This window comes from Chanodichthys erythropterus, chromosome 22, assembly GCF_024489055.1.
Source record: "Chanodichthys erythropterus isolate Z2021 chromosome 22, ASM2448905v1, whole genome shotgun sequence".
Taxonomy (NCBI): domain Eukaryota; kingdom Metazoa; phylum Chordata; class Actinopteri; order Cypriniformes; family Xenocyprididae; genus Chanodichthys; species Chanodichthys erythropterus.
This window is the reverse complement of record NC_090242.1, coordinates 1,199,373-1,224,376: the sequence shown is the minus strand read 5'-3', so window position 1 is coordinate 1,224,376 and position 25,004 is coordinate 1,199,373. Positions and strand designations below refer to the sequence as shown.

At 38.3% G+C, this 25,004-nt stretch overlaps 1 protein-coding gene across 1 annotated transcript; it reads right to left on the bottom strand.

Moving 5' to 3' along the window:
• Positions 1–15,177: 15,177 nt before the first annotated feature.
• pou4f4 (POU class 4 homeobox 4) lies at positions 15,178–16,674 on the bottom strand. Its single transcript, XM_067376593.1, has 2 exons — positions 16,555–16,674; positions 15,178–16,092 (listed from the first exon to the last, which is right to left on the bottom strand). Exons 1-2 carry the CDS (start codon positions 16,672–16,674, stop codon positions 15,178–15,180), a joined length of 1,035 nt encoding a protein of 344 aa, XP_067232694.1.
• Positions 16,675–25,004: the final 8,330 nt, after the last annotated feature.

The following is a 25,004-nucleotide window of genomic DNA, read 5'->3' as shown; positions in this document are numbered from 1 at the left end:
GCGTGCTTATGGTACGCAGTTTTTCGCGTGCATATGATACGCACTTTATGGCGTATTATACGTACGAACCCCCCACTCCCCCACCCCCATCCTAACCAAGAGCGTATCATATACACGCCATAAAGTGCGTATCATATGCACGCGAAAAACTGCGTACCATAAGCACGCCAAAACTCATTTTGGCGTATATTCTACGAGATTACAAACTCGTACTATTGATACGCATTCTCATGTGATCGTGTTGCATAAAATATAACATTAAAATCACATAGTTGCTCAGTTTAACATTCAAGGTTTAATCATTTTTTGTGCATCCCTTTTATTGATGATCATATAGATATATATTCTTTTCATTCGTACTTTGCTGTAAAAAGAAGAATATTTAACTTGGATGAACGTAATTACCGTTTCCCTAGCAGATTTGGTAGGTTTGCCCCTACAGTTTATTTCCGTAATAAATTAATGACTTCCTCTGATGTGCTTGTGAGGGCCTCTGATATTGTCTGATTGACGTTTAACCCTCTCCATTATTACACAGGGGGTAATCAATAAATAAATGAGTCATCAATGTGAATTAATTGCTTAGCAATGCATTATTCATCCGCAGAGTTCATTTACGAAGAGAAGATCCCAGTGCTGTTTATCAAGTTGAAGGAAGAGTGTAGCAAAGAAAATCTTCTGCACTGAAGTTACAAGAAGACTTCTACTTTTTCAGGTACCTTGTACATAACTTGTACTACAAATAGGTCAAACTGACTGTGAGAGTTTATTTTAGTTATTTGCTAGAATTCAACAGCTCAAAGTAGATTACCTCAAAGAAATGTTGCAGGTTTAATACTACTGTTCCTATTGATAGCCCTACTGGTGTCATTCTGTTGATTACAACATATTTTTAACCTGTTCATTGAAGCAATAATTCTTCTTCTTCAAAAAAAAAAAAAAGCATTATTGTCATAGTCGGCATTAACATTTGCAGACTAACAGAATTCACTGAGCATCTATAACTGGTAACTAGACTTTTTTGGAGTGTGGGTGTCAGGTAACTATCTGTGTGATTAGTTTTGATAGTTTTCTATTGTTGAGGAGTTCTGCCACAGTATGTTGATTAAGTTATACTATGTTGATCTCTGATTGTAAAGAAAATGTCACAGGTATGTATCATCATACAGGTTGGCTTGAATATAAGAATTAGATAATTAGCTTTCCCTAACAGTGTCAGCTATCATGATCAAGCCTGAAGTGTCATACACAGAAGTATGTATCATGCTTATTTAAGTTGAAAAGTTTAATCTTTTTCATATTGTTTTTTCAATCATGTCTTTGGAATGTGCTTTTAACGAACAACACCGCACAGCCTCTGGTGGTGTTAAAAAAAACACTACCCACCTAAATGGGGCTGTCAGTATTTCCAAACCACAAAATCAAAGAAACAAGGTTCAGGCCTCCCCTGTTCTGGCATTATTAATTTGCAAAATGTATTATATCCTTTTAGGCACAGCATGTTTACTTTGAACTCACACTACTTTTCTGTGTATAGCCGATACTCAGCAGCTGTTGCATAACATGAATCGAGTCATATCACCGACATGTACAATGCGCACACTTGCAACATCAGACTAAAGCACTTCCCCCTGCTGTTGTTGATTTCGTTTGATTCATTCAGTGAGCGTATTTACTCCCTCCGAAGCAAACAGGGTAGAGAAGTGAATCAGATGTGTTGTGCTTAAGCCTCCTCTAATTGCCATGGACCTCTCCCTCCACTGGCTTTCTTCTGTCCTGAGTAGAGAAAAAAACACTACGTTTGTAGCTCACTGTTCAGCTTTTATCTATATTTTAAGCCACACACAAGGTGTAGAGTTGAGCTGGAGCTTGTTACAGGGGCCTGTGACTGCATAATTCATGAGCAGGAGCGGGTTGCAGCAGCAGCTAAATAAAAGATCTTTCTTTCCGTGGCAGGACAGCAGCAGATACCTGTCCGTGCTGCTAGCTAGTGTCGTGGAACATGCAGGAAGATCAATACGCATTTGTGTGACACAAATCGCTCAGTCGACTGTGTGCCTTGAAAGTGATCAGTCCCCCAATGCTTGTTCCTAATGTTGATCCACTCCAGGATGCCAAAAATACTCACGTTTCAAGCTCAGCAGGCCTCCATTACCTGATGTTCTTAAGTAGTGGCGAAGGAAACTAACTTGCCACTGAAGCTAATTATAGGTTTTGTGACTGATTTTTAATGTCATTTCCAGTCTTGAAGCTGTTCAACACCCAATGATTGTGAAAGAGTCAGTGTAGGTTGGAAGTTCTTTAATTTAAGGCAGCACTGAGCCACTGTTCCACTTTATTAGCCATTGGCACTGAGCCCATTACAGAACACTCCAGTTTGCAGGACTCAAACTCCCTCTGCCTAGATTGCAGTGGATGGTGGATAAGGCAAGATTAAAAAATCATGTCAGGAGAAAAGACTTGATGTGCAGGCGGAGGCATAAAACCGCATACGGAAGGCGGCAGCTTCAAATTGGACAGCAGACTGCGCTGTATCTTTACAAAATGCATGAATCCACTGAAGACTCAAGATCAACCCCCCTGACTGTCTGTCTTGGTTTCTCTTTTTGGACAAAGCAGCTATGGTTCTGATGAAGGGCTTCGAAGGAGCATCTCAGGGAGTGACTGATCTCGTTCTGAATGAGAGCTGGAGTGAGGGTACGAGGCTAGAGTTGGTCAGAACAGGGGGTGCGGGTTCACATCTAAAAGCACGTGCGATGCAGACTGAAGCGTGCGGAGCTGCACCGAACAGACTCTAGCTATGACGGAGGGGGGATGATCTTTTAAAAGCCTTCATTCTCCTCCAGCGAAATTATTACCAGTATGTGAAAACAAGGCTGGCTTCAGGCTAGCCACCCAGGAGAGTGCTCAGCCTTAGGGTGATTTCAGAAGAAAGTAACTCGGGAGAAATAATGGGGCTGGGAGTACAAGGGGAAGGTAAAGGGAATTTTTATGCGGTTCACTCATAGTCTCGCTCTTAGTTTTCTCAGAAGTCTCCACGACTTGCTCACCACCTTCTCTGAGGCTTGCAGTCCTCGTTTTCTTCTCCGCTCCTGTACACCCTACATCTTGGCCGTTGTTGTGGAGTAACAAAGCTTGAAAGCCTGATGGGTGTTCACAAGGCCAGATGCTCCCTCTTTCATTGCTTGGCTGTTCAATCACTATCAGACCTGCAGGGTCTTTTTCTTTTCAGTTTGTCTAGGACCTGTGTTTACATGTAATACAAATGAGAAATGTAAAGCAGACCTTTCACATTGTAACACATTCAGACATCATGCATGGATTCATTATATTAACTTTCATATTAAAATTTGGACCAGAAACTATATATCTAGGAACATTTCAACTGCTTTTATTGAATCTGAATAAGCATTTTGTAAAAAAGGATCACTCCAGCAAAGAGACCTTAAATATTTACTGAAAATCTAGCTGACTCTCAGCAAATATAAATCTTGCATAACATCATGAAGCAGGAGGAAATCTATCCCTTCTTCCCCTCATTTTCTGTCTTTGACCTCATATGATGGTTTTTTACAACAAAATACTAAATTTAACATATCTGTTAAAGTGGTATATTTCAGAGTAAATTAAATAAAAAAAATTTTTTTGTATAATCTAGATCATGATATGTATCGCTTCCATTCCATCAGGATTTTTGTGATGGAATTTTTCTCACATTTTGTGCACTTGTAAATGGGCCTTCCTTAGTGTACACTTGTGAAGTGTACAGTGCCCACACTCTCAAACTAGTATAGCAGGACCAGCTCTGACTGTTATCAGTTTTGACATGTCAAAAGCAAGGCAGGGCCTGTGGCATCCGGGAAAACATGCTAATAGTTAGATGCATTAGTGCACTCAGGGGCTCATGATGATCAAAAAGGATGTGTGTTTTTCAGCAGCCTATCTCACGGCCTAGAAAAGGTACAACTCATACAGACAGCTCCTGCTCTCTGTCAACATCCTGTACATTTTAAAAATAAAAATGATGTCATTACAGTTTTTCTCAGTCGCTTTGGTACATTTCTCAGATCAGAATTGAAATTCTGAAAACTACCTGTTCAATTCTCACATCATTGTGTCACTTGTGCACATCAAAAAAGCAGTTTCTCATTTCTTTGAACAAGTTGCAAATGCTTTGGTACATCCATGCAAATGATTATGTACAATTCTCTGTTGTTTCCTACATTATCAGTTGCTTATGTCATGTTGATCAAAATGTATTATATTGGGTCTCTGTTGAATAGTCTCACCCCCCACAACATTTAGGCACAAGCTCATAGCATAAGTCTTTACATGCAAAATGGTTGAACAAGTTATCATAATATGTCAAGCATATTTCTATACTTTCTATATTTCCATTAGACTTTTTTCTAAATCTGTCCTGAATTGGTAAATTGCTCCCAGGTGAATCTTGACGACATGACATGACTCAATAACGACATGACTCAATGACATGTTCTGTCAATAAAATACAGTACAAACAGTAAGAGGGTAAATTTGAATCTTTTCCATTCTCTTGCAATTACACTCACACATACACTAAGATGTAACTTATAATTGACAATAATTGTCATCAAAACTTTAGCCATAGTTTCCATCAGAACGTCCCTCCAGAGTAAACGTTATTTTGAGAACATGACTAAACAATTTGACTGTCTTATCCGTACACAATGACACAAGGACTTGTCATTCTGATGGCACTGATATGTTCATTGACACAGATATTTACTTTTGAGAGATGAACTAAGGATTTTGAGTAAGAGAGTGGCTTTTGCAGGTTATCCATGGTGTTTTGCTATTTGTACAAATTGTTTTGAGAAATGCACTTACTGTTTTGCAAATTGTGAGTTTGATTCGAGAAATGTACCAAAGCGACTGAGAAAAACTGTAATAAAATAAAAATTGTCATTAATTACTCATCCTCATGTTCCAAACTCGTAAGACTTTCGTTCATCTTTGTAACTCAAATGAAGATCTTTTTGATGAAATCTGAGAGATGTATGTGTCTCCATTGACTGACTTTGCAACTGACACTTTTGATGCTTCAAAAAGTTCATAAAGAGATCAGAAAACTAATCCACAGTGTTTACATGTGAGTAAAAGCCTAAATGAAATCTGTTCGTCAAATAAAGTGATTTTATCTTCTAAAAATCTAACTAAACCGTTCGAAGATTCAAGATTCCAAACTCTTTATGAACTTTTTGAAGCGTCAAAAAGTGTCAGTTGCAAAGGCAGTCAATGAAAGAAAAGACATCTCTTAGATTTAATCAAAAATATCTTCATTTGTGTTCCAAAGATGAACGAAAGTCTTAAGAGTTTGGAACGACATGAGGGTGAGTAAATAATGACAGAATTTTAATTTTGGGGTGAACTAACCCTTTAAGAACACCTTGAGAGCAAAAGAGACTAGAGAATTGTTGTGTTTTTAATTACACTTTACTGTGTTTAAGTGTAATTTGGAGGTGGAGTGATTACACAGTTGATGATTCTTTATAATAGCATATAAAACATTATTATGTTAACCTGGGTCATCTTCGACAGACAGACAGACAGACAGACAGACAGATAGATAGATAGATAGATAGATAGATAGATAGATAGATAGATAGATAGATAGATAGATAGATAGATAGATAGATAGATAGATAGATAGATAGATAGATAGATAGATAGATAGATAGATAGATAGATAGATAGATAGATAGATAGATTATTGTCACACTAACACTGAAACGGCATTGACTCAACATTAGCGAATGAAAGATATGGCAACTCCATCTATCAGTACTGTCACTGAGCATTAGTTCTTCGTTTTTTTATTCCATTAGAAGACTCTCATGAATATGCTAGTGTCAAGCTAATAAAATCCATTAATATTAAATCCACCATAATATGCACCCTCTGCTCTCGTAATGGAGTGGAGGTCCTGCTTTCACTGATAATTTAAAGCCGTGACCAGCAGTATTCTTAGGTTTAATTTGGCCGATTCATTTTAGTACAAGGAATTTTGGCTATACAGTATGATATTCCAGTTAATATTTCAAGTACTCCATTATAACAAATGAACATAGCTTCTACCTGATTCTTTGGCAGATGTATTTTTCTATGAGGTTCCTAATGTAGAGAGAATGTAGGGGAGACTGCTGTAAAACAGGGGGTGTAACACAGGGTGAGGTGTAACACCATCAGTTTAAACAAATGAATATGAGTTAAAATTAAATCACTATCATACATCACCTCCACCCACGTGACAGTAGCCATCAAGTTACAAGTCTCTGTGTAAAAACATAAATTAATTACAGGACAAAAAAATATATATATATATTTGAGGTAAAAATATCACTTTGTTTATAGTTTAAACATGAATGTTAAATGACAGAACGGGTATCTAACAGATTGTTATTGTCTCCCATGTACCTCTGAAGATTTTTATCCCGCTATAGTTTACTTATATTCAAACCCCAACATATAAAATAGAGTCCGTATGCCCGCGAACAAAGGTTGTTTTGTAACCAGGTAACCATGGCAGCAATGAATCAGTAGGCTATCAGGCGATAAATCGACAAAACTTGGTGTTATTATCATTCTATTAGGCCTATATAGACTAACCTGTTAGGTCACGTTCCAGAAGCGCTAAAAATGACACTTCGAACAGAACTGTCAGAAATTCCATGAAAAGTTAGTTCCCTGGTCTGGATGTCACTAACTGACCGAAGGCAAAGCGTGTAATTTGTTGAGTCTAAAACACGTTTAATAGGCCCTATTGTTTTTCTTAAACGAATTTGACACCCAATGGGGAAGAAAAAAACTAAACTGGCGTCAGAAGACGCTCAATTTAAATATTACCTATTGAATAGGCAAAATTAGATTTGAAGGAGGGTTTTCTTACATATTTTCAAAAGGGTGAATTTTATTAGTGCCCAAAAAATCCGGGAAAGGCGTGCCAAGGGCTGTTTAAAATTTCATGGCAAACCAACAGACTTTCGCTCTCTCCATGGCCTCAACAGGTCGTTGAGTAAATCTCCAGTGGCTGTCCAAGCAAATACACTTAGCTACTGAAATGAACTGAATCCTGTCCAGTCAAATCTTTAAACGGTCTGCGTGTCGGATTTGATATCCACATTGCGTCCTTCCATAATTCTCAAGCTAAGCATTCAATTTTGAAAACTTTCTGCCATGGTGCAGGCAAAGCCAAGTTTTGCCTGTTTAAAATCTGGTGTCCATTGTCTCGCAGGACTAACTGTAGCTACAAACATTTTTACAAACATTAAAGGCATTGCTCCTGATTTCTTCTCCTAACATGCCCAGAGCTCGAGTAATTACAGAGATCGTCAAATCCTTTAGTCATCGCTGATTTTCATTAATAGATAGTGTGCTCATTAATCTGACTGTTGATGCACTTATTAGCGCTCATCAATTCATTATTCATGGCCTGAGTGAATACAAAGAGAGCGGGTGTCTGTGGGACAACGCGACCAACAGCTAAGCGTCATCGCGCAGATCTATTTCTTCTACAAATAAGTTTCCTGAAATACCAACACCGCCAGAGCTGGACCGAAACCCCACAACTCGGTTCGTTATTATTGCATACTGTCCTCACACCGACAGCACACACTGGCCCGACAATGCCGCGGGTAAAATGTGAATTCAATGTGGAACGCTTGTTGGTAATTCTGTTAACAAAAGGTATCCTTAGAAGGAATTAAATATTTATTCGTTCTATGAATAACAATTGGTTAGGGACGACTGGCTGTGTGTTTACTCTGTATGGCACATTTGGCTGCGCCTATCTGTCGAGCGAGAGATACAGTACGTGCGAAAGAGTGGAGCAGGGTTTAAATTGATCATGGGTCCTGATCAAAAACTTGAGCTACGAGTGAATGTATAATTAAGACCGTGTTTTAGAGGTTTTGTTGTTGTTGTTGTTTTATTATTATTATTCACTCATTCAGGTAGATTTTGGTAGCCTATAATAATGCTGCGAGTGTCTCTTATTGGGTGTGATGGTAAAACTTTACCCGATGACTACCCGAAAAGATAGCTTGCAGTCAATTTACATTTAAATAAATAAGCAGAATTAAAATGATCAAATCAACTGCAGTATGTATATGCAGTAATGCAGTAATGTGCTTAAAATGAATGACTTTTCTGATAGTCAAACTGTCACTCTAACTGAAAGAGATGGGGATCTGTCATTTTTTCCATCATAAGCTAGGCTATTTATTTATTTATTTAGGGAATCTCGTTTGTTCTCTAAAGGTTATCGTGATAGTAGTGTCAGCACTGTTGGGCTCTAGTATTCTTTTGTTATAAATGCGTGGCAATGTGTGTGTGTGTGTGTGTGTGTGTGTGTGTGTGTGTGTGTGTGTGTGTGTGTGTGTGTGTGTGTGTGTGTGTGTGTGTGTGTGTGTGTGTGTGTGTGTGTGTATAGCCTATATAATTGCAGGTAAAAAAAAACCAAGCTGCTATTCTTGAATACTGTAAATCTGAGAATACTTCTTGAACTGTTGAAGGAAACGTGGTTGCGTTAATTATCATATTCCTCGTGTTAAGGTGTTTGCCTTCCTCGCTCTTAATTACTAGCACGAACTCCCCATAACTGGGCTGAGTGGAGCTGGCGGAGGGTGAAAACACTGGTTAAGCAAATTGGTATTTAAATGTATACTCGCTGGCCTTCATGCCTTGCATTATTCATTGCCGATACAAAAAAACGTTGCACTTCAAGCCGGGGTTCTGCAGCAGGCGGACATGAGGCCTGTCTACAGGGAAGTGCAGAAATGTAGGGCAGAAAATTGTGGTCCGTGCACACAGCACTCACCCGCCGACTATTTCACCCTCACTCCTCGACAGTCTGTAAAGACTGATCAAAGATTTTTTTTTTTTTTTTTTTTTTTAAATGTACACTATAATTATAGACTTAGCACAAGTCAAAGTTTATGTTAAATGGCAACCTTAAAATTTTAAATACTGACATATGTTTCTCTCATTTTTAGACTCTTTATTTTGCTGACTTACCAGAAGGTCTTGATTATTGACTGTGTCTTTGATAAATAAATTGCGAAGCATGTACTTGAGGTGCGTCTTCAAAAATATCCACCGTCAGTGTATTTAATTTCATTAATTTTGTACCTCAGCTAAACGAATCTATTTAACTGGTGTCCGGCTACAAACGGGATTTTATTTTGTAGTACCGGACCGTGTTAGGGTATCTTGTCAGTTTAGAATAAATTATGTATGGGACATGATTAGAAGCTTATACGCATTACTTTGAACATATTTCTTTGAATTAAATGTGAGAAACTCATTTCATCTGTTTTGATTTACATATGAAGTGGAATTATTTCATCAGCATGGACGTATAGATCTAATAACTGATCTCCTTTTGATTTAGTGACATTTGGGAAAATGCATACTTTTGAACAGAAGGTCAAATAATACATACCAGCATTATCTTAAATATACATATATTTTTGTTTTTGTTTTGTCATTATTTGTGTATACGTTCTAGACCTTTTCTTTGCCACTGCCTATTGTTTACAATATAATGCCTGACGGTATCTACAGGCACACACAGATGTAACACTACACGCGCCTTTTTTTTTTTTTTTTTAATAAAACATACATTAACCTAATTACAAATGATGTATAGAATAGAGAAATGTTGCTTTGAGATGTTTATTTTGACATTTTAAAAAATCATGTAATAATTGAGACATTTCAGCACTGCATTGTGAAATTAACTTCATCTGTTAGGTGCTGTCCGTGGTCCTGAAGGTCCTGAATACGTTACGTTTTATTATTTAGACTACTTACATTTGTCTTAACTAGAACTATTTTTGTTAGATTTTTGTCCTTTTGTTTAGATCGGTAACATTACAGCAATAAGGATAACTAGCAGACGAACAAATATCTAACTTTTAAGTAAATATCTTCCTAAATGTAGCTATAAATTGTTACTGACGTAGGGAAAACAATATTGAAAACAATATTTTAATGAAAGATTATATAGCTTTCATTTATAATGACAATTTCTTAATTATTATAATAATAATTATTATTATTATTATTATTATATAATGATAATTACTTAATTAATAATTAATATTTTCATTTATAATGTGTGTATGGTGTCTTCATAGTCATAGTATCTTTATCATTCTTTTATGATTTTACTATTATTATTTTGTACAACACATCTGGAAAACACGTCTCTATGTCCTTAAGTTTACATTTACATTTTCCAGACGCTTTTATCCAAAGCCACTTAAACGCTTAAGATACAAATTTTAGGAATTAAAATATGCCGAGTTCACTTCAACACTATACAATTGCATTTTTTTCCCTCTGTGACAGACGTGTCGTTGTCTTCCACTACCTAACTGTTCCACAGCGTGTTGGAATGAGCACGCGCTCATGGAGAAGCATCCTGCACCGGAGGAGCCGCATATATCGTCATTAAAAAATCATGCTTCCCACGCTTTAACTCTTGAGCGCTCGTATAATGCAGGCTTTTGGATTTTAGAGTGTTCTCGTGAAAGTCTGCAATGTCCATCATGGGTCAATGAAGACATAAACGTAAATCTTTACCAATGAGGCAGTTTATAACATTACGTTTTATTATTTAGACTACTTACTTCTTAACTGGATCTTTTTTGTTATATTTTTTGTCCTTTTGTTTAGCCTTATGCTGTAAATTTGTCTTTCATTTTTATATTTTTGTGAAATAAAACGTCACGTCACATTATATTCATATTCATATTCAAACAAGATGGTTCGTGTGTTTAGGTTTATAATATATTGATCCTTCATTGTCTCAGAATATTTTATTTGCATGCCATTAAGCAGAGGGAGACTAACATACAAATAGTACAAAAAATAGTTTTTGTTTGTTTGTTTGTTTGTTTGTTTGTTTATAGAAGAGTGATACAAAGTCCTCCTTAACCGAAAAATCGTGACATTCCTAAGACTGTTTTATAAATCTTACCATGACCGATCAAAATCCATCAAGAATTTACAAGTCTCACGTTTCGCTCTCTACCCCAAGGGATGAATAGAATATCCCCTATAGTAAATGTGTTTAATCTGTAATTGTATTTGAATTTTTGTAAGTGTATTTATAAGACGTTCTGCAACTAAATATAATGTAAATTTAATGTAATTACACTACCTTGAACACTGGTCAGGTCAATTGTGACCTTTAATATATTTTAAATGAAGATTGTTACATCTAAATAGCATGAAGCTGGTAATTAATTATGGCCAATGAATGCATTCTTATTACAAGAGCCAAATTACATGGGTAGTTAGATATTGTTTGTTACTCTGCTTCCATTAATTTGATGGTCTATCAGTCAGTTTGTCTCAGTGCCACATATTCAGATCTCTGTCTTTTGATCATCCCCAGCTGCTTCTGTCATTCATTAGGCTTGATTAAGCATACAAGATTCTTAATTACAACACCCATGTTTTAATTCTTGTCGAATATGCATAATTCCAGTCTGTCAATTTGGCATGCTCGTAAGTGATCATATACACAGTTTGCCCATTTATTTATTTATTTATTTTAATCCGCTGTTAAAGACGGCAAGTGTTTAGAAGATTCCCTTGTTCACCTTGTCAGGATCAATTTGAGTTGCTCTCTCTGGCACCTTCATTTAGGACTTTTGTCTTTCAGTTTCGCATGTTGGTTGTTTAAGTACAAATCCACAATGATTGGCAGTCAAAAACCAGCTCAGTCTTCAGGTTAGGCGCTTTAGTAAACTTGTGCTTCTCTCAGTGTGAGAACTCTGATATCTTGAACGCTGTATTGGGCTTATATATTAACGCTCTTGATAAATATTGCATTGTACTGATTTAGAGCTTCCAGTGCCGGAGGTGTGATCTGACAGTAAAGCGCGCACACGCGGATCAAAACATAGGGAACGCGCAACGCGGATGGAAACACTGAGGGAAGTTTATTTACCGCGCTCAAAGTCGGCTGTAGAGGCTTGGCTGAAATAAATAAAACGTTACTGCAGTAATTCCCAATTTTTCTGCTAACGCTCGCGACTACTTCTTTCGCCGAGCAATGGACTAAGCCGGTCGAACGGGCCTTGTTGCTGCAATGTTTGTGAGGAAAGAGGGAGCCATAGTCATGTACCAGAGAGCTGATTCTCCAAGGCCCTCAGTCGAGCAGCACTCAAGACTCTGGCTTCATTAAAATTTTATACGCAGCGCTTGGCCAAGGTCTATTTATGAAAATGCGCTTTCCGCTCCATGGAAAACACAAGACTGTAAGGAACCATGGGGAGGAATGTAAATCTAAGAGCGGAATTATATACACTTACACATATTTTTCACTCCAGCTGCATTTTACAAAATAAAGTAACCACTGCCACATTGGAAATATTGCCTCGCATTTGACGTCTATATGTTCCGTGGCTTCCACGGTTAATGAATTATGTAGATGATTTGGTGAGAAATATGCAAATCCTCGATCGTAGGCACATTTTAAATACAAATTTGAGTATATTGTCTCGCACATTTCACGAAATTAATGCAAGAAACAACTGTAGCCAGTATGATTTCCTTTCACTATGGACAAACGATAATTTGTGCTGATGAAAACACTCTAAATACTGATACAATATTGTCACAATATTAGTTGCAATCGCTCTCATTGTAACAATGTATTATGCACTAAAATTGCGTTCAAGTATTTCAAGTTTCAAGTTTTCCACTGCCTTCAGTCTTTAACTACATGCATGGGGCGGAACGAATCTGATTTGCGTTTTGCCTTTTGGATTCTGCAGGAAAGACAAAAAAGAACCGTTGACCTCCAGTTTGTGAATTATTCAAATCAAACAATTGACGCACACTGTAGTGGGAATGGGCTTGAACGAACTTAGTAAACAAAAGCCTTAGCTATATGGTGAATTATTCTTTAGGAATTAAAGAATTTATTTATTTATTTATTTTTTATTTATTTATTTTATTTATTTATTTATTTATTTTTTGCGTAGGTTTCTTATTAGAATAATTATTTAATATATACTCGAAGTCTTTGTATATATTTTTAGTTATTTAGCCTACTGTATATACTTAGTGTAGTATGCTTTTCATATATTAGCCTATTATTTGTGTGTGCGTGTGCGTGTGTGTGTGTGTTGCTATTATAATATATTTTTCTACAAATAATGTCAAATAATAATAATTAAAATGTCTTTTGTTTTTTTCTTCGCCAGACTTTGTGTTTACCGAATTAAATTCCTGTTTATTTGAACATAATGATTGAGTTTAGGCTACCTAAACTCCACGGGGAAAGGACGAGAACTCTTGTTGTACAACATGAACCATCCGTTCAGCAATAGGATACCTTGCTCTTAACAAACACTTGCAAAATCAATAGTATCATAACACTTCATATTTATTATTCATAAATAACGAGATTTACGGGCTCAAAACCACCTGCTGAACGCCAGAAAGAGCCCGGACTTGACAACTCCTGAAATAAGCGAACTTGTTTTCCTCAGCTTGACGTGTTATAAAAGAAACAGTAATAACATTCGGAGTTTCCTCATACACAAATTAGGCCTATGTATTTAATTGCGCTTGTAAAACTTTATTTGGACGTGATTTCAAGGGTTTTTTATTCGTTTTAAATCAGCTCGGAAAACATTGTGGAGAAACTATAGGAAATTCGTCATATTTGACTCAACTACAGATATTCACTGTTAAAATTAGTTTATTCGTTCGTTATCATTGCCACAATCGATTGCTTACTTAAGTTTGCTCTGTGATAATACACACCAAACAATCGCATATATTATGAGGCATATAACAGCAACAACAGAAACGATAATAATCATCATGAAGATTAGATATTTTAATTTAAAATAAGCCTGAAATTATTAATCAACGCAATAAGATTATTTTATCGTTGCATGCGAGTCATCTTATTTAGAGAACGATATACCTAGTTATCGTTATATTAAGCAAAATAAATAAAGAAGACTCAATAATAAAGCAAGTTCAGGGACATAACACACTTCAGTAACTGAGGTAAGACGTGCATGGTTTATTGAAATTTCTGTCGCGTACACAGACACAGTTAAGCACACTTTCACAAATGAACCATGTGTGGTATTCAAAATAAATTAAGCTCAAATAAATAAGTAAACGACAATATCAGTGAAGTAGAAATATAAATAGGCAAAACAAATAAGAAATCGGAATCATATCTACAAAGTGCATTGAATCTCTGAATATGTAATGAAATGTTCCCATCTACAAACTTAGTGTATTAATAATAATAATTTAGATTAAGACGTACAGTAGAAGGGGTAGTCACAAAATAATTCTTAAATAATTTGATTGTCAAAGCATCGTTGAAGTGAAATTAGTTGCAACACACAACGCTTCGTGTTTTCTATCTAACTGTACCCCAAAATGTGTCAAAAATGAAAACTATAAAAACATCTAGTTGTATGCCCTATTTCCAAAATGACAATGAATGTGTCAAGACGTCAGGAATCATGAGGTAGACACAGAAAAGTATATTAAGGATGTCCGTGTGTACGTGCGTTCGCCTGTGCGTGTTCTCTCTTATTGCAAGACATCAAAATGAATGGAATTTTCAAACGGTAAATGAACACTTAACGCCTTGTAAACCATGCAATGGATCACAGCAGAACCTTCATGAATTTCTTCTGGAGCATATAGAATAACACTAAGGTTTCTAGAATGGGACATCTTTTGCACAACAGCGATTTAGCTTTCTTTCTTTTCATCCTTAAAAAACAGAATTGTGATGCGTTCTTCACACAAAGAGGTGCAGTGTATTCACAGGTATATACACAGATGAATATAAAAGAGTCATTTTGAGTTAAGAGAATAATCATTATTATTCAATTCTCGATTTGTACAATAATTGCAACGTTTAGGTGAAGTTGGTTTTCCTCTCGTCCTCCGTCTTCCAGAGCGTGTTGTTCTTGACATTTTGTCATGACAAACTTTTGGAACACTTTCTGTTTCTGGCATGTTGACGCCCAGCTCCCAATTCCTGTGTGGGAAGCGTTTCGCCTCACCCTCGAAGAGTTTTGTCGGTTCTGCTCACTCTTATGCCTGATGGTTGAGTTTATTTAAATACATTATTCTGGCCTAGTGCGTAGCCGAAAACTTCATCCGTTTCTGCTTTTGCCTTTGATTACAAAACCACACGCGGACCACGTTTTTTTTCAGGTCCAATTTCTCGGCAATGGCAGCGATTTTCTCCGACGAGGGTCTTGGCTGGACGGCAAAGTAAGCCTCCAGCGATCGCTTCTCTGGAGCAGCGATCGAGGTGCGTTTTCTCTTTTTGTCCCCGCCGTTAAAAATTTCCGGTTTGGCCATTTTCTCTCTCTGAGCCCGTTCTGCCTCCTCTAACCACGCTTCCAGGATAGGCTTGAGGGCGACCATGTTATTGTGGGACAAAGTAAGAGACTCGAAACGACAGATAGTACTCTGGCTCAGGCAGCCGACCCCGGGGATTTTAAGATTGGCTAGCGCCGAACCCACGTCGGCCTGCGTGACCCCGAGTTTGATCCGCCTCTGCTTGAAGCGTTCGGCGAAAGACTCCAGCTCCCGGGGATCAGGCTCAGAGTCTCCACCGCCGCCCAGAGAGGCGTGCGAGCCCAGGCTGTGGTGGTGCATGTTCATACTTTGCGGGTGGTGATGCTGCATGTGGTTAATTGCTGACATGTGTGAATGCGGGTGGGAAGCGGTGGAGCAAACGTCGGAGCCCGGCATGCCTCCGATAGAGATGCCGGGGGTGAGGTGGTCGAGCAGGTCGCCCTCCAGGCCCTGCGTCGGCTGGTGGTGGGGATGATGGTGGTGAGAGGTCAGCACAGACGGGTGATGAAGGTGCCCAGTAGAGGACGTGGGCGTGCAGGTCATGCTCGTCATGGTGGTCATGGTGTGGTAGGTGGCATCTGGCTTGAACGGATGACTCTTTTGAGCGACGATGTCCACTGCCGCCAGTGCCTCGGCTCTCTGGAGCAGAGTCTCATCAAAGCCGGCAAAGATGTTACCCTGCAGCTATGTGACAGAGAGCAAGCATAAGTATCAATGGCAAATTCCAGCCAGTTTTAAGTTTCCATTTTTACATCCAGGTTATGCAACCTGCATTTATTTATTTATTTATTTATTTATTTTGGTAAACAGTGTTATAAAAAGTTGATAGGCTAGGACCAAATTGGGTCACTTTTAGCAAATCATCTAAAGCGGCATTAATGGCTATATTCAATTAAATGGTTATTTTTTAAAGTGCTGCTCTTGTGTTGTCAGGTATCTTCTATGATTCTATGTTTTAAAAAAACGCAGTAAAATAAATATAGCCATAAGTAGCTACAAGAGTTACTTGGGCGACAGAATTTATACCAACAAAATCGATGCACTTTGAATGTTGTCACGCGGAGAAAAGTTTTGACCACTACGGTTACAATGCAAATGACTGCGGTGATTATGAATCGCAAACAACAAAATAAATATTAAACTTACCGAGGGCGTGGGCAAACATGCTCGCCGGATAGCTTCAGAGCTGGAATGTAGAGGTGTGTATTTAGGCTCGTGCAAAATTGGATGCATACTAAACGGCTGTTTGCTATTCATGGACATCATTATGGCAGAGGTGAGAGAGGGTCGTTTCTCGTCTTCCTCGTTTATCTCCGTTTTGCCCCAGTACAGTGTCTACCTCGGAGCCCAGGGATAATCTGGATGATAAAAAACTGAAAAGGTATGCCTGAGAAGTTTTCTTTCCTGGCCGAGCTGTAGCCAGGCGCGAGCTGTCAATGTCTGTGATACAGTAGGAATTTTCGCAGGCACCTAAAATATAACGCTGTCTCCTTTAGCCCCGCCTAGATAGGTACAGGTCCCGCCCAACTACTATTACAGCACCCTCAAATGTTATTGGTAAGTTTGGGATATGAACACGCCTCTGGGCTTTCTGGTCCCATTCCCCATCATGTGCGCTGGAGCAAAGAAGGTCTGGCTCTGGCTCTCATGGTGTGTTTTCATTGGTGCTGTGATTTTCACAGGTCTTGCTAGATTGGTTGTATTGAATCTTTATATACACATGCTCTTGGTTTAAATGTCTGTCACCATCTATGAATACGATACTCGTAAATCATAGTTTGAAGATTCAAATGATTAGTGAGTAGTTCTCAGTTTTTTTATAATTAGTGTTTTTTTATTATTTATTTGAACCGCTTTTTGGACATTTTTATTATAGGCCTACATTTGATCATTTCTATTAAACAGTTTTTGTCATTTATAACCTTTTATCATTGTTTGTCATTTATAATCAGGGAACACACCAACTGATGAAACGTCATTCTTAAATGCACTTTTTTGTAGTAAGTGTGGATAAGAAAAACACCCAAATAAATATAACTGTATTTGACATATGAAACTTGAATTTTATCATTTTGTTTGTTTGTTTTTTTTTTGTTTTTTTTTTAATCTTTTTTTTTTTAAAACAAACTGAGTGAATATATACAAGTACTAAATATTTCCCTTAATTATGATAATTTTTGCTGTGTGAAGAAAGTAATGTTTTTTTCTTCTTCTTCTTCTTTTTCTTCATGTGGCTAGCCTTAACAATTTGCTACATGAATTAATTATTGTTCATTTACTTTGTGGTATGCGCCACAATATGGATTCTCAAATAGAGCATAAACAGGCTGGGATGATAAGAGCCCATGTACAATTAAATATTGATTAAAAAAATAAAAATAAAAAAACACAGGTCAAATAAATGAGAGCAGTCAATCAAATTCCTCAGTCTGACAAATGAAATGCTGGTACCACCATCCATTTGCATGAATGAATGATTGAATTAATTTCATAAACACTTTTTGTAATACTGCTTGAAACTCTTTTCACGTTCTGATAGCAATCAATATTAGAAGCAGTCTAAATATTAAAAAATGTATATATCTTCTGTGGAAGTCTCAGAACCAAAACAATGTTCATCCAATCATTAGGCTGCAAACAAACAGCAGCCACCTTTTGCAGTTCCTCCTGAACCAAACCACTTTCATGCCATGTTGTAATTACCGTAATTAAGAGATGGCAACCCGTGATGTTTGTAGTTGTTCACAACCTCGGACTCTGAATTATGCACAAGGCCAAAATGAATCTGCAACAGTCAGTTGGTACAAGTCAGAGCTCTAAGTTGTTTATTATTATTGTAATGTTATGTGCTTTGAGACATGAGGTAATTTAACACTGTCTCTCATTGCATTCATGTGTTTTAGAGGAGGCGTGGCTTTGAAGAGTGCTCTGAAGGGAGGGTGGGATCTTATGCTTTCAAAACTAGCTTGCTATTGCTAGCCTCTCCGAAATTGCCTACCCTTCCTTTAAATAAAATTGTGGTTAAAATAATGCTACCAGTAGATAAAAAGTCTTGGTTCAGTGAATAGATCAAATTACCCTTCATGCAGTGAAGCTGCTAACTTGGGAACTGGAACTTGACTATTTGATCAGCACCTCTTCAAAGTGTGTTGTGTGTTGCACAGGTTTTGTTGGTAGTGCATGCAAGCTGCTCTGAATTGGCCTGTATAGAGCCTATATCTATCACTCTAATTGGTGCTGAAACCCCAGACATGGACTATAAAGGCCCACAATGGGAGAAGGAGTCTCCGCGAGTGTGACTTAGAAACCTGAGATGCAGACGCAGATAGCAACCTCGTCCCCTCGTGCCTTGCTCTCTGGCAAGGCCTTGGCACCCGCTCATCAAATATGCATCAATGCTGCCATCTCTCCCCCAGCAACCACTGTCGCTGGGGACTCCAAATGCTGAGGGACGGACAGAAAGGCACAGCAAAAGTGACAGAACAGAGAGAGAGGTAGTCTGGAAAAGAGAAGAGGGCTCAAAGAGTGAGCTTATACATGTAGATAGAGAGACAGACATGCATCCGAGATGATACAAGCCATACATGTTGAATCTATTGAGTCGTTCCCTTCTTTCTCTGTCAGACTGCTGACACTGAGTCGCAGTCATTTTCCTGATGAGTTTTCTGCAAACAAGCCTGGGGAAGTGCTTGATTATTGCTAATGGAACATTTTCCTCAATGAATATTAATGCTGAAATGGGGAATTGGTGGTATTGGCTGTAAGGATTCTTGCTGCAGATGATAAGTTGAGGTGTTGAGACTGTTATTTTCTATCATTAACAGAATGCAGAAAGTTAACAGAAAACAGGAAAAGCACAGATCTGGGGTGCGTTTCCCATACAACAACGAAACTCGCTGCTTAACTAACATTGTGTGATGCATCTTTGGAGAAATTAACTCGTTAGTCACAACTCTTTCCCTAAAATCTGTTTTTTGAACCACGTTGGTTAAACAATATAAACGCTGTTAATGCTGTCATACAGGTGGGGGAGTAATAACTTCTGCTATTCTGCTATTCTGCTCACTTCAATATCAAAGTAATATCAGATTATTTCTGTAAATAAACAAACATGGCATCTGAAGACTACTTCACTATTTTTTGTTCTCCATTGTTTTGCTTTATTTACAGATGTTTGATACAAGGTTCCCCCTTGGTTCCCTATCACTCCAGGGTATTAGAGCACATTTGCACAAAAAACAAAAAAAAAACGCATTCCTTCTCTTGGCAAAGTAAATGACATACAGTGACATTTGTATTCAGATTTGTATTCAGCACCAATTAGAGTGATGGATATAGCCTCTATACAAGCAAATTCAGCTTGATCAGCTTACATGCACTGCCAACAAAACCCGTGCAACACACAACCCACTTCAATGAGGTGCTGATCAAATAGTCAAGTTCTAGTAATGAAGTTCCCAAGTTATATATATGGTAACATTTTAGTTTAGGGTCCAATTCTCACTATTAACTAAATACTTATTAGCATGCATATTACCAGGATATTGGCTGTTTATAAGTACTTATAAAGCACATATTAATGCCTTATTCTGCATGATCATATTCTACAACCCTTAATCCTACCCAATGCCTGAACTTAACAATTACCTTACTAACTATTAATAGTTTGAGGCAAAAGTCATATGTCAAGAGCTGTAGTTCCAACTACACAACTTTGTGATGCTGTTTGCAAATGTTCATTAGAACTGTGGCTAACAACAGAGCGTGCGACCATAGTTGGCTAACAATACTTTTGGGAAATGCACTTGGACAGAATTCCTTATGTCTCCAGACTTTAAATGAATGGTTCACCCAAAAATGAACATTCTGCCATTATTTACTCACCCTCATGTCACTATTTCTTCTGCAGAAGACAAATGTTTCAACAAAGAAAGTCAATAGGGTCCAAAACAACACTGAACCCAATGACTTTAATTGTATGGACAAAAAAAAAAAGTTTTAGAATAATGTGGCTGTGAGTAAATGATGACAGAATTTTCATTTTGGGTGAACTACTACTTCATCTTTTATACTTTCTTCTTGTCTTTACACTTAATCTCTTAATCTCATATGGGTTTTTTTTTTCTGCTGCCCCTGACTAATCCCTCATTTTTTACTGTACACCAACCATTTGAATAAAGTCTTTTGTTTGAGAAAATGCAATGGGAGTCTGGGTGTGGTACCAGAGCTCTAAAGAGACTGTGAAAGCAGGACATCTCCACTAGTAAATATTTCTGGTACGTTAAGCAAATGGACAAACTACTCAGTGTGCACATGAGCACAAGTACCTCGCTTTCCTTTTTCTCCTTACTTTCTTTTTTGCCTTCTTGCCCCCTCAAGCCTCCCCCATTTCGTGATTGGTGAATTATTGATAGCGTGTAAAATCTAACGTTGTAGATATGTGACCATTCACCAAATCAGCAGGTTCACACTGTGGGGCTGCTGAAGGGAAGGGGTGTTTAAGCACACACTATAATGTAATTGCCTTTAGGGTTTCTGGTAAATATTTTATTGTCTGCCAGCACAAATTAAAGGTACAAAGTTACCGAAACGGGGTGATTCCTCACTCTAAACCTCTGCAGAAGATGTCCTTTTGCTTTTCATTTGTCTTGAAGTTTTTGGGTACCAGGATGCTGGACCAATTGTAAGTTTTATACTCAAAGGATCTTGCAAGATGTTCACCTGGGAATTTAAAAAAAAAAAAAAAAAAATAGAAGCAAGCACGCGCCTCAGAGAGCTATATGTGATGGTTGTTGGGGTCTGCTGTTTGGTTCTGTTCACTGAGGCTGAAAGAACTCTTGATTTAGGTGATTTTGGTGGAAAGAAAAGAAAAAAGAGGGTTGGGTAGGGAGATTCATACATTGCCAGTCAGAGAGGAAAGTAAGCAGAAAAATGGTACAGAATGTGAACAGGAAAACTTCATTACCTGATGGGGCAGTGGCCAAAAAAACATTAAAAATGAATGGCAGCCGACACAGATGGTATGGTAAGCTGACCTGGATGGGATGTGAAGCGTCGGTGGGAAGATTTGTATTTTTCTGTTCTGCACTTAGAGAACAAATTCTCAGGTCCAGGTGTTTTTCTCCTCTGGGATTTCTGTCTTTTATCGCTGTTCAAAATTAAATAAAACTATTTATCTTTCAGCACTGATCCCTGTTTTCACTTTCGATTCTTTAAAGATACAATCAGTGTGTCTTACTAACCTTTTTTAGGCATTGTCAAGTTGTTTGTTGTAGTCACTTTTCATGCCTCGTTTCTGTCTTCTTTCCCCAATTTCTTTCTCAGATTCCCTTCTGTGTGCACATGCTATGATCCGCATAGCTTCCTTGGCACCCCGTAATTCTCTTTGCACCATTCCACTGTTACCTGCCGTTCGCCGTTCAAACGGGATGGGCCGCACTAAGTCTGGATCAATAGATTAACTGAGTGGTTATGAATTATGCAGAAGAGCCCTACAGCAGTTGAACGTAAAGAGCTTGTGCTCTTGAATTGGCGTGTAAAAGCTAAGTACAGGCCTGTTTACTTGTTCCCCGGCATGCTGGGTGCTGTGCTTCAAGACCCCCACCTTACCCTTTAGCCAAGACCCCTGGGACCTTAGTCCGGTAAAAACAATGTGATGGTATTGACGGTGATGACTTGAACTCAATTGGAAAAATGTTTTTTTCCAAATTAACTAGTTTAGGTTGGTTTGCTCTAACATGCATATATTATGATGACAACAGTTGAAAGTCAGCGCAGAGAGTTTGCTCACAGTGTCTTGTCACTCTCTTCTGAATCAAACCTCAGAAGACATAACAACTACAGCAATGGCATTAGCTTAATATTCCACTGCGCATGTAATTTTACATTTGCATACAATCAAACTTGGTGTCACTCATGTTTTTTTTTTTTTGTTCTACAACAGTAAAACAAAGGAGGGAAAAAAATAAACAAGCAAAATGCTGTAAATATGATAGTGAAGGCATATTCATGATATGTAAATCTCAGTGAAGTTTTAGTCCATAGTGCTTTAGAGCAATGCAAAGACAGAAAGGGATCTTTTTATGCATACCAGGAACTGTTTTCCAGAGGACAAGTGTGACATATTGAGACAGATGCATTGTGTGACTTTTACATAACCGTCAGCTGCTCGTTCAGTGCCAAATAAGAAGCTATGAAAAGAGGAAGAAGGCCAAAAGCTGAAACATTTGTCTTGGATCTCCTTTCTTCTTTATTTATTGAAATATTAATGTCTTTGCTTGAGGCCAAATGTGTTTATGCATGCCGCTCAGAGCGTTGACCGAAATGCCGACTGATGCTCTCTCATTGATTTTTTTTTTTCATTGTGGATGTATCTGTCTAAGTAGAGGCCGCCAGTCACCCTACCACCCTCCCTGTTCTCCTGCTCCCTCTGCTTCAGCATGCGTTCCTGCAAGTCCTGGCCCCATTCCTCTGCTTCATCTGCCCTTATTAGACTCTTCAAGTGGAGCTGCTGCTTTAACTCGATGTGTCGGACACTTCAAAGGACGGCTGTGTTAATTGTTGGTTTGTTTGGAGTTGCTTGTAGCGGAGGGTGTGTAAGGGATATTGCAGACATGCTGGAATCTTTATGATGTGAGTAATGAGTCGAGAAATGAGGAAGAAAGGGCAAAAGAGTAATTTTCAAAAGCTCTGGTTGATACGAGATGACATATACATTTGTTTATGTATGCATGTCATGTACATTTCTCCCATTAGAGAAAGTATCACAGGATTCCCTTTATAAGTTTAGGGACTTTTTCCCGTAGTCTCAGGTCTTTTGGGGCAAGCAGGCAAATTCTTCTTCTGTTTCTCACGAGTGTTTTACAGTATTGTAATACTGTCACGGTTCATGGATTCACTTACTCGCCCTCGTGTGTTTCTTGTGTGTGTATGTGTGTGAGTGAATGATTGTGTGTGTGGGCGTCACCCATTATGGTCTGATTGCGATCTGTTGCCAGCCGTTGTGTTAGTGCTTGTTATAAGATGTGTGTGTCTACATGTCGTTTTTGTCAGTTCGTTGCAGGCTGTCCTGGTGTCGTGCTCTCTGTTTGTCTCTCCCTGGAGATCTCGAATTCCACGTTTTAATAAGGTGTGTTGAAGGACTTGTTTGCAATCGTATTGATTATTATGATAGGAATTGAGATCTTTTTAAACCTGACCCCTCTTGTAATTGACCTTAATGGTCCAAACCATGGTGTTTAGATATATTTTTGGGTTCTTGTGCAGACACATACACTTCTCTCTACTGATATTGGCAGTTATTGCCTAGTTATATGCCTAATTGCCCTAGTCCAATGCGTAGAGGTAATGGCATTGAGGGTCTTTACAGTTTGCCTGGTGAGCAGCTCAACACCATGAGGAACACTGAAGAGCAGATTTTGAAAGCCTCTGGGGAACAGGGGGTGTGTTTGCATCGGGTAGGAGTGCTCGGGACCCCAGCTGGTGCAGAATGGGGTGCCATTGTGCTCCCCACCCTCCTCCTCGCAGTGCTAACAGGATTAGGCGACAGAGAGCACCCTCTCCTCAAAACCCCAGGCTTTTCCTTGCATGTCCTGTCTGATCTGGGGTTTTAAGGGTCCCCTTGTCATGCTGTCATAAATGAGAAACCTCTCCCACAGGGAGACTTTGAGATTCCATCTGAAGCACAAGTTATCAGTACATATGAAGATGGCTTTTGGATGTTATGGCTCGGGTTTCATTATGACTTAAAACCATGCTGAAGAAACGCACATAAACCAGTCAAAGACAGTTTGCTGGTCTTTAAGATTCCAACCTGGCCAGGCTGATAACAATACTAAAATTAGCCTAACCAAACCGGGAGCCCAACTTAGACCAGAAAACAAGTTGAACCCTAGAATACATTACCCCAAAAAACCTACATGAATACAAGGGGTTCAAAACTTTTTTCAACAAAGCTGATATTGTCACAAACCATAATTTTGAGTAATTCATGGATTCTTTACAAAGATGTAGGGTAGTGAAGTTTTTTCTAAACCTGTGACAAATAAAATTTAATGTGACAAGATATTTAATGTTATTATAGAAAGAAAGAAAAAAACATCTGAAAACCATGCCCTAACGAGTCAGTTTGATCCTTTTTATGCATCCTAAGATTAAGATGTTATTGTCAATAAAACTGCTACAAGGGTCCAAGGTTGATGCATATGTGCCTTTATGAATTGAAAGGAAAATGGATGTCCTGACCTTCTTTTTTAAGATCATCCCCTGTGGACTTGAGCCTGACTTTACAATGAATCCCAAGCAGGCTGGCATTCATGTTACCACAGTACAGAGACTCTCCATATCACTTTCCCACAGCTCTAGAGGTTCCTTCAGCTTTCACCCTTTAACCTCAACCCGTACCCAACAAATGGTGTGGTTGGCAGTATTTACCATTAGTCTATGTCTTTTTTGTGTCTTTACTCTGTTATTGATATCAGCAAGAGTGAACAGGTCCGGTGTAAATGCAGCAGTAGTCCTGATGGAGGCACAGCACTCATACCTGACAGTGCACTGTGCAGCGGGACACCGCTCTCATTACCACAACAATGAAATAA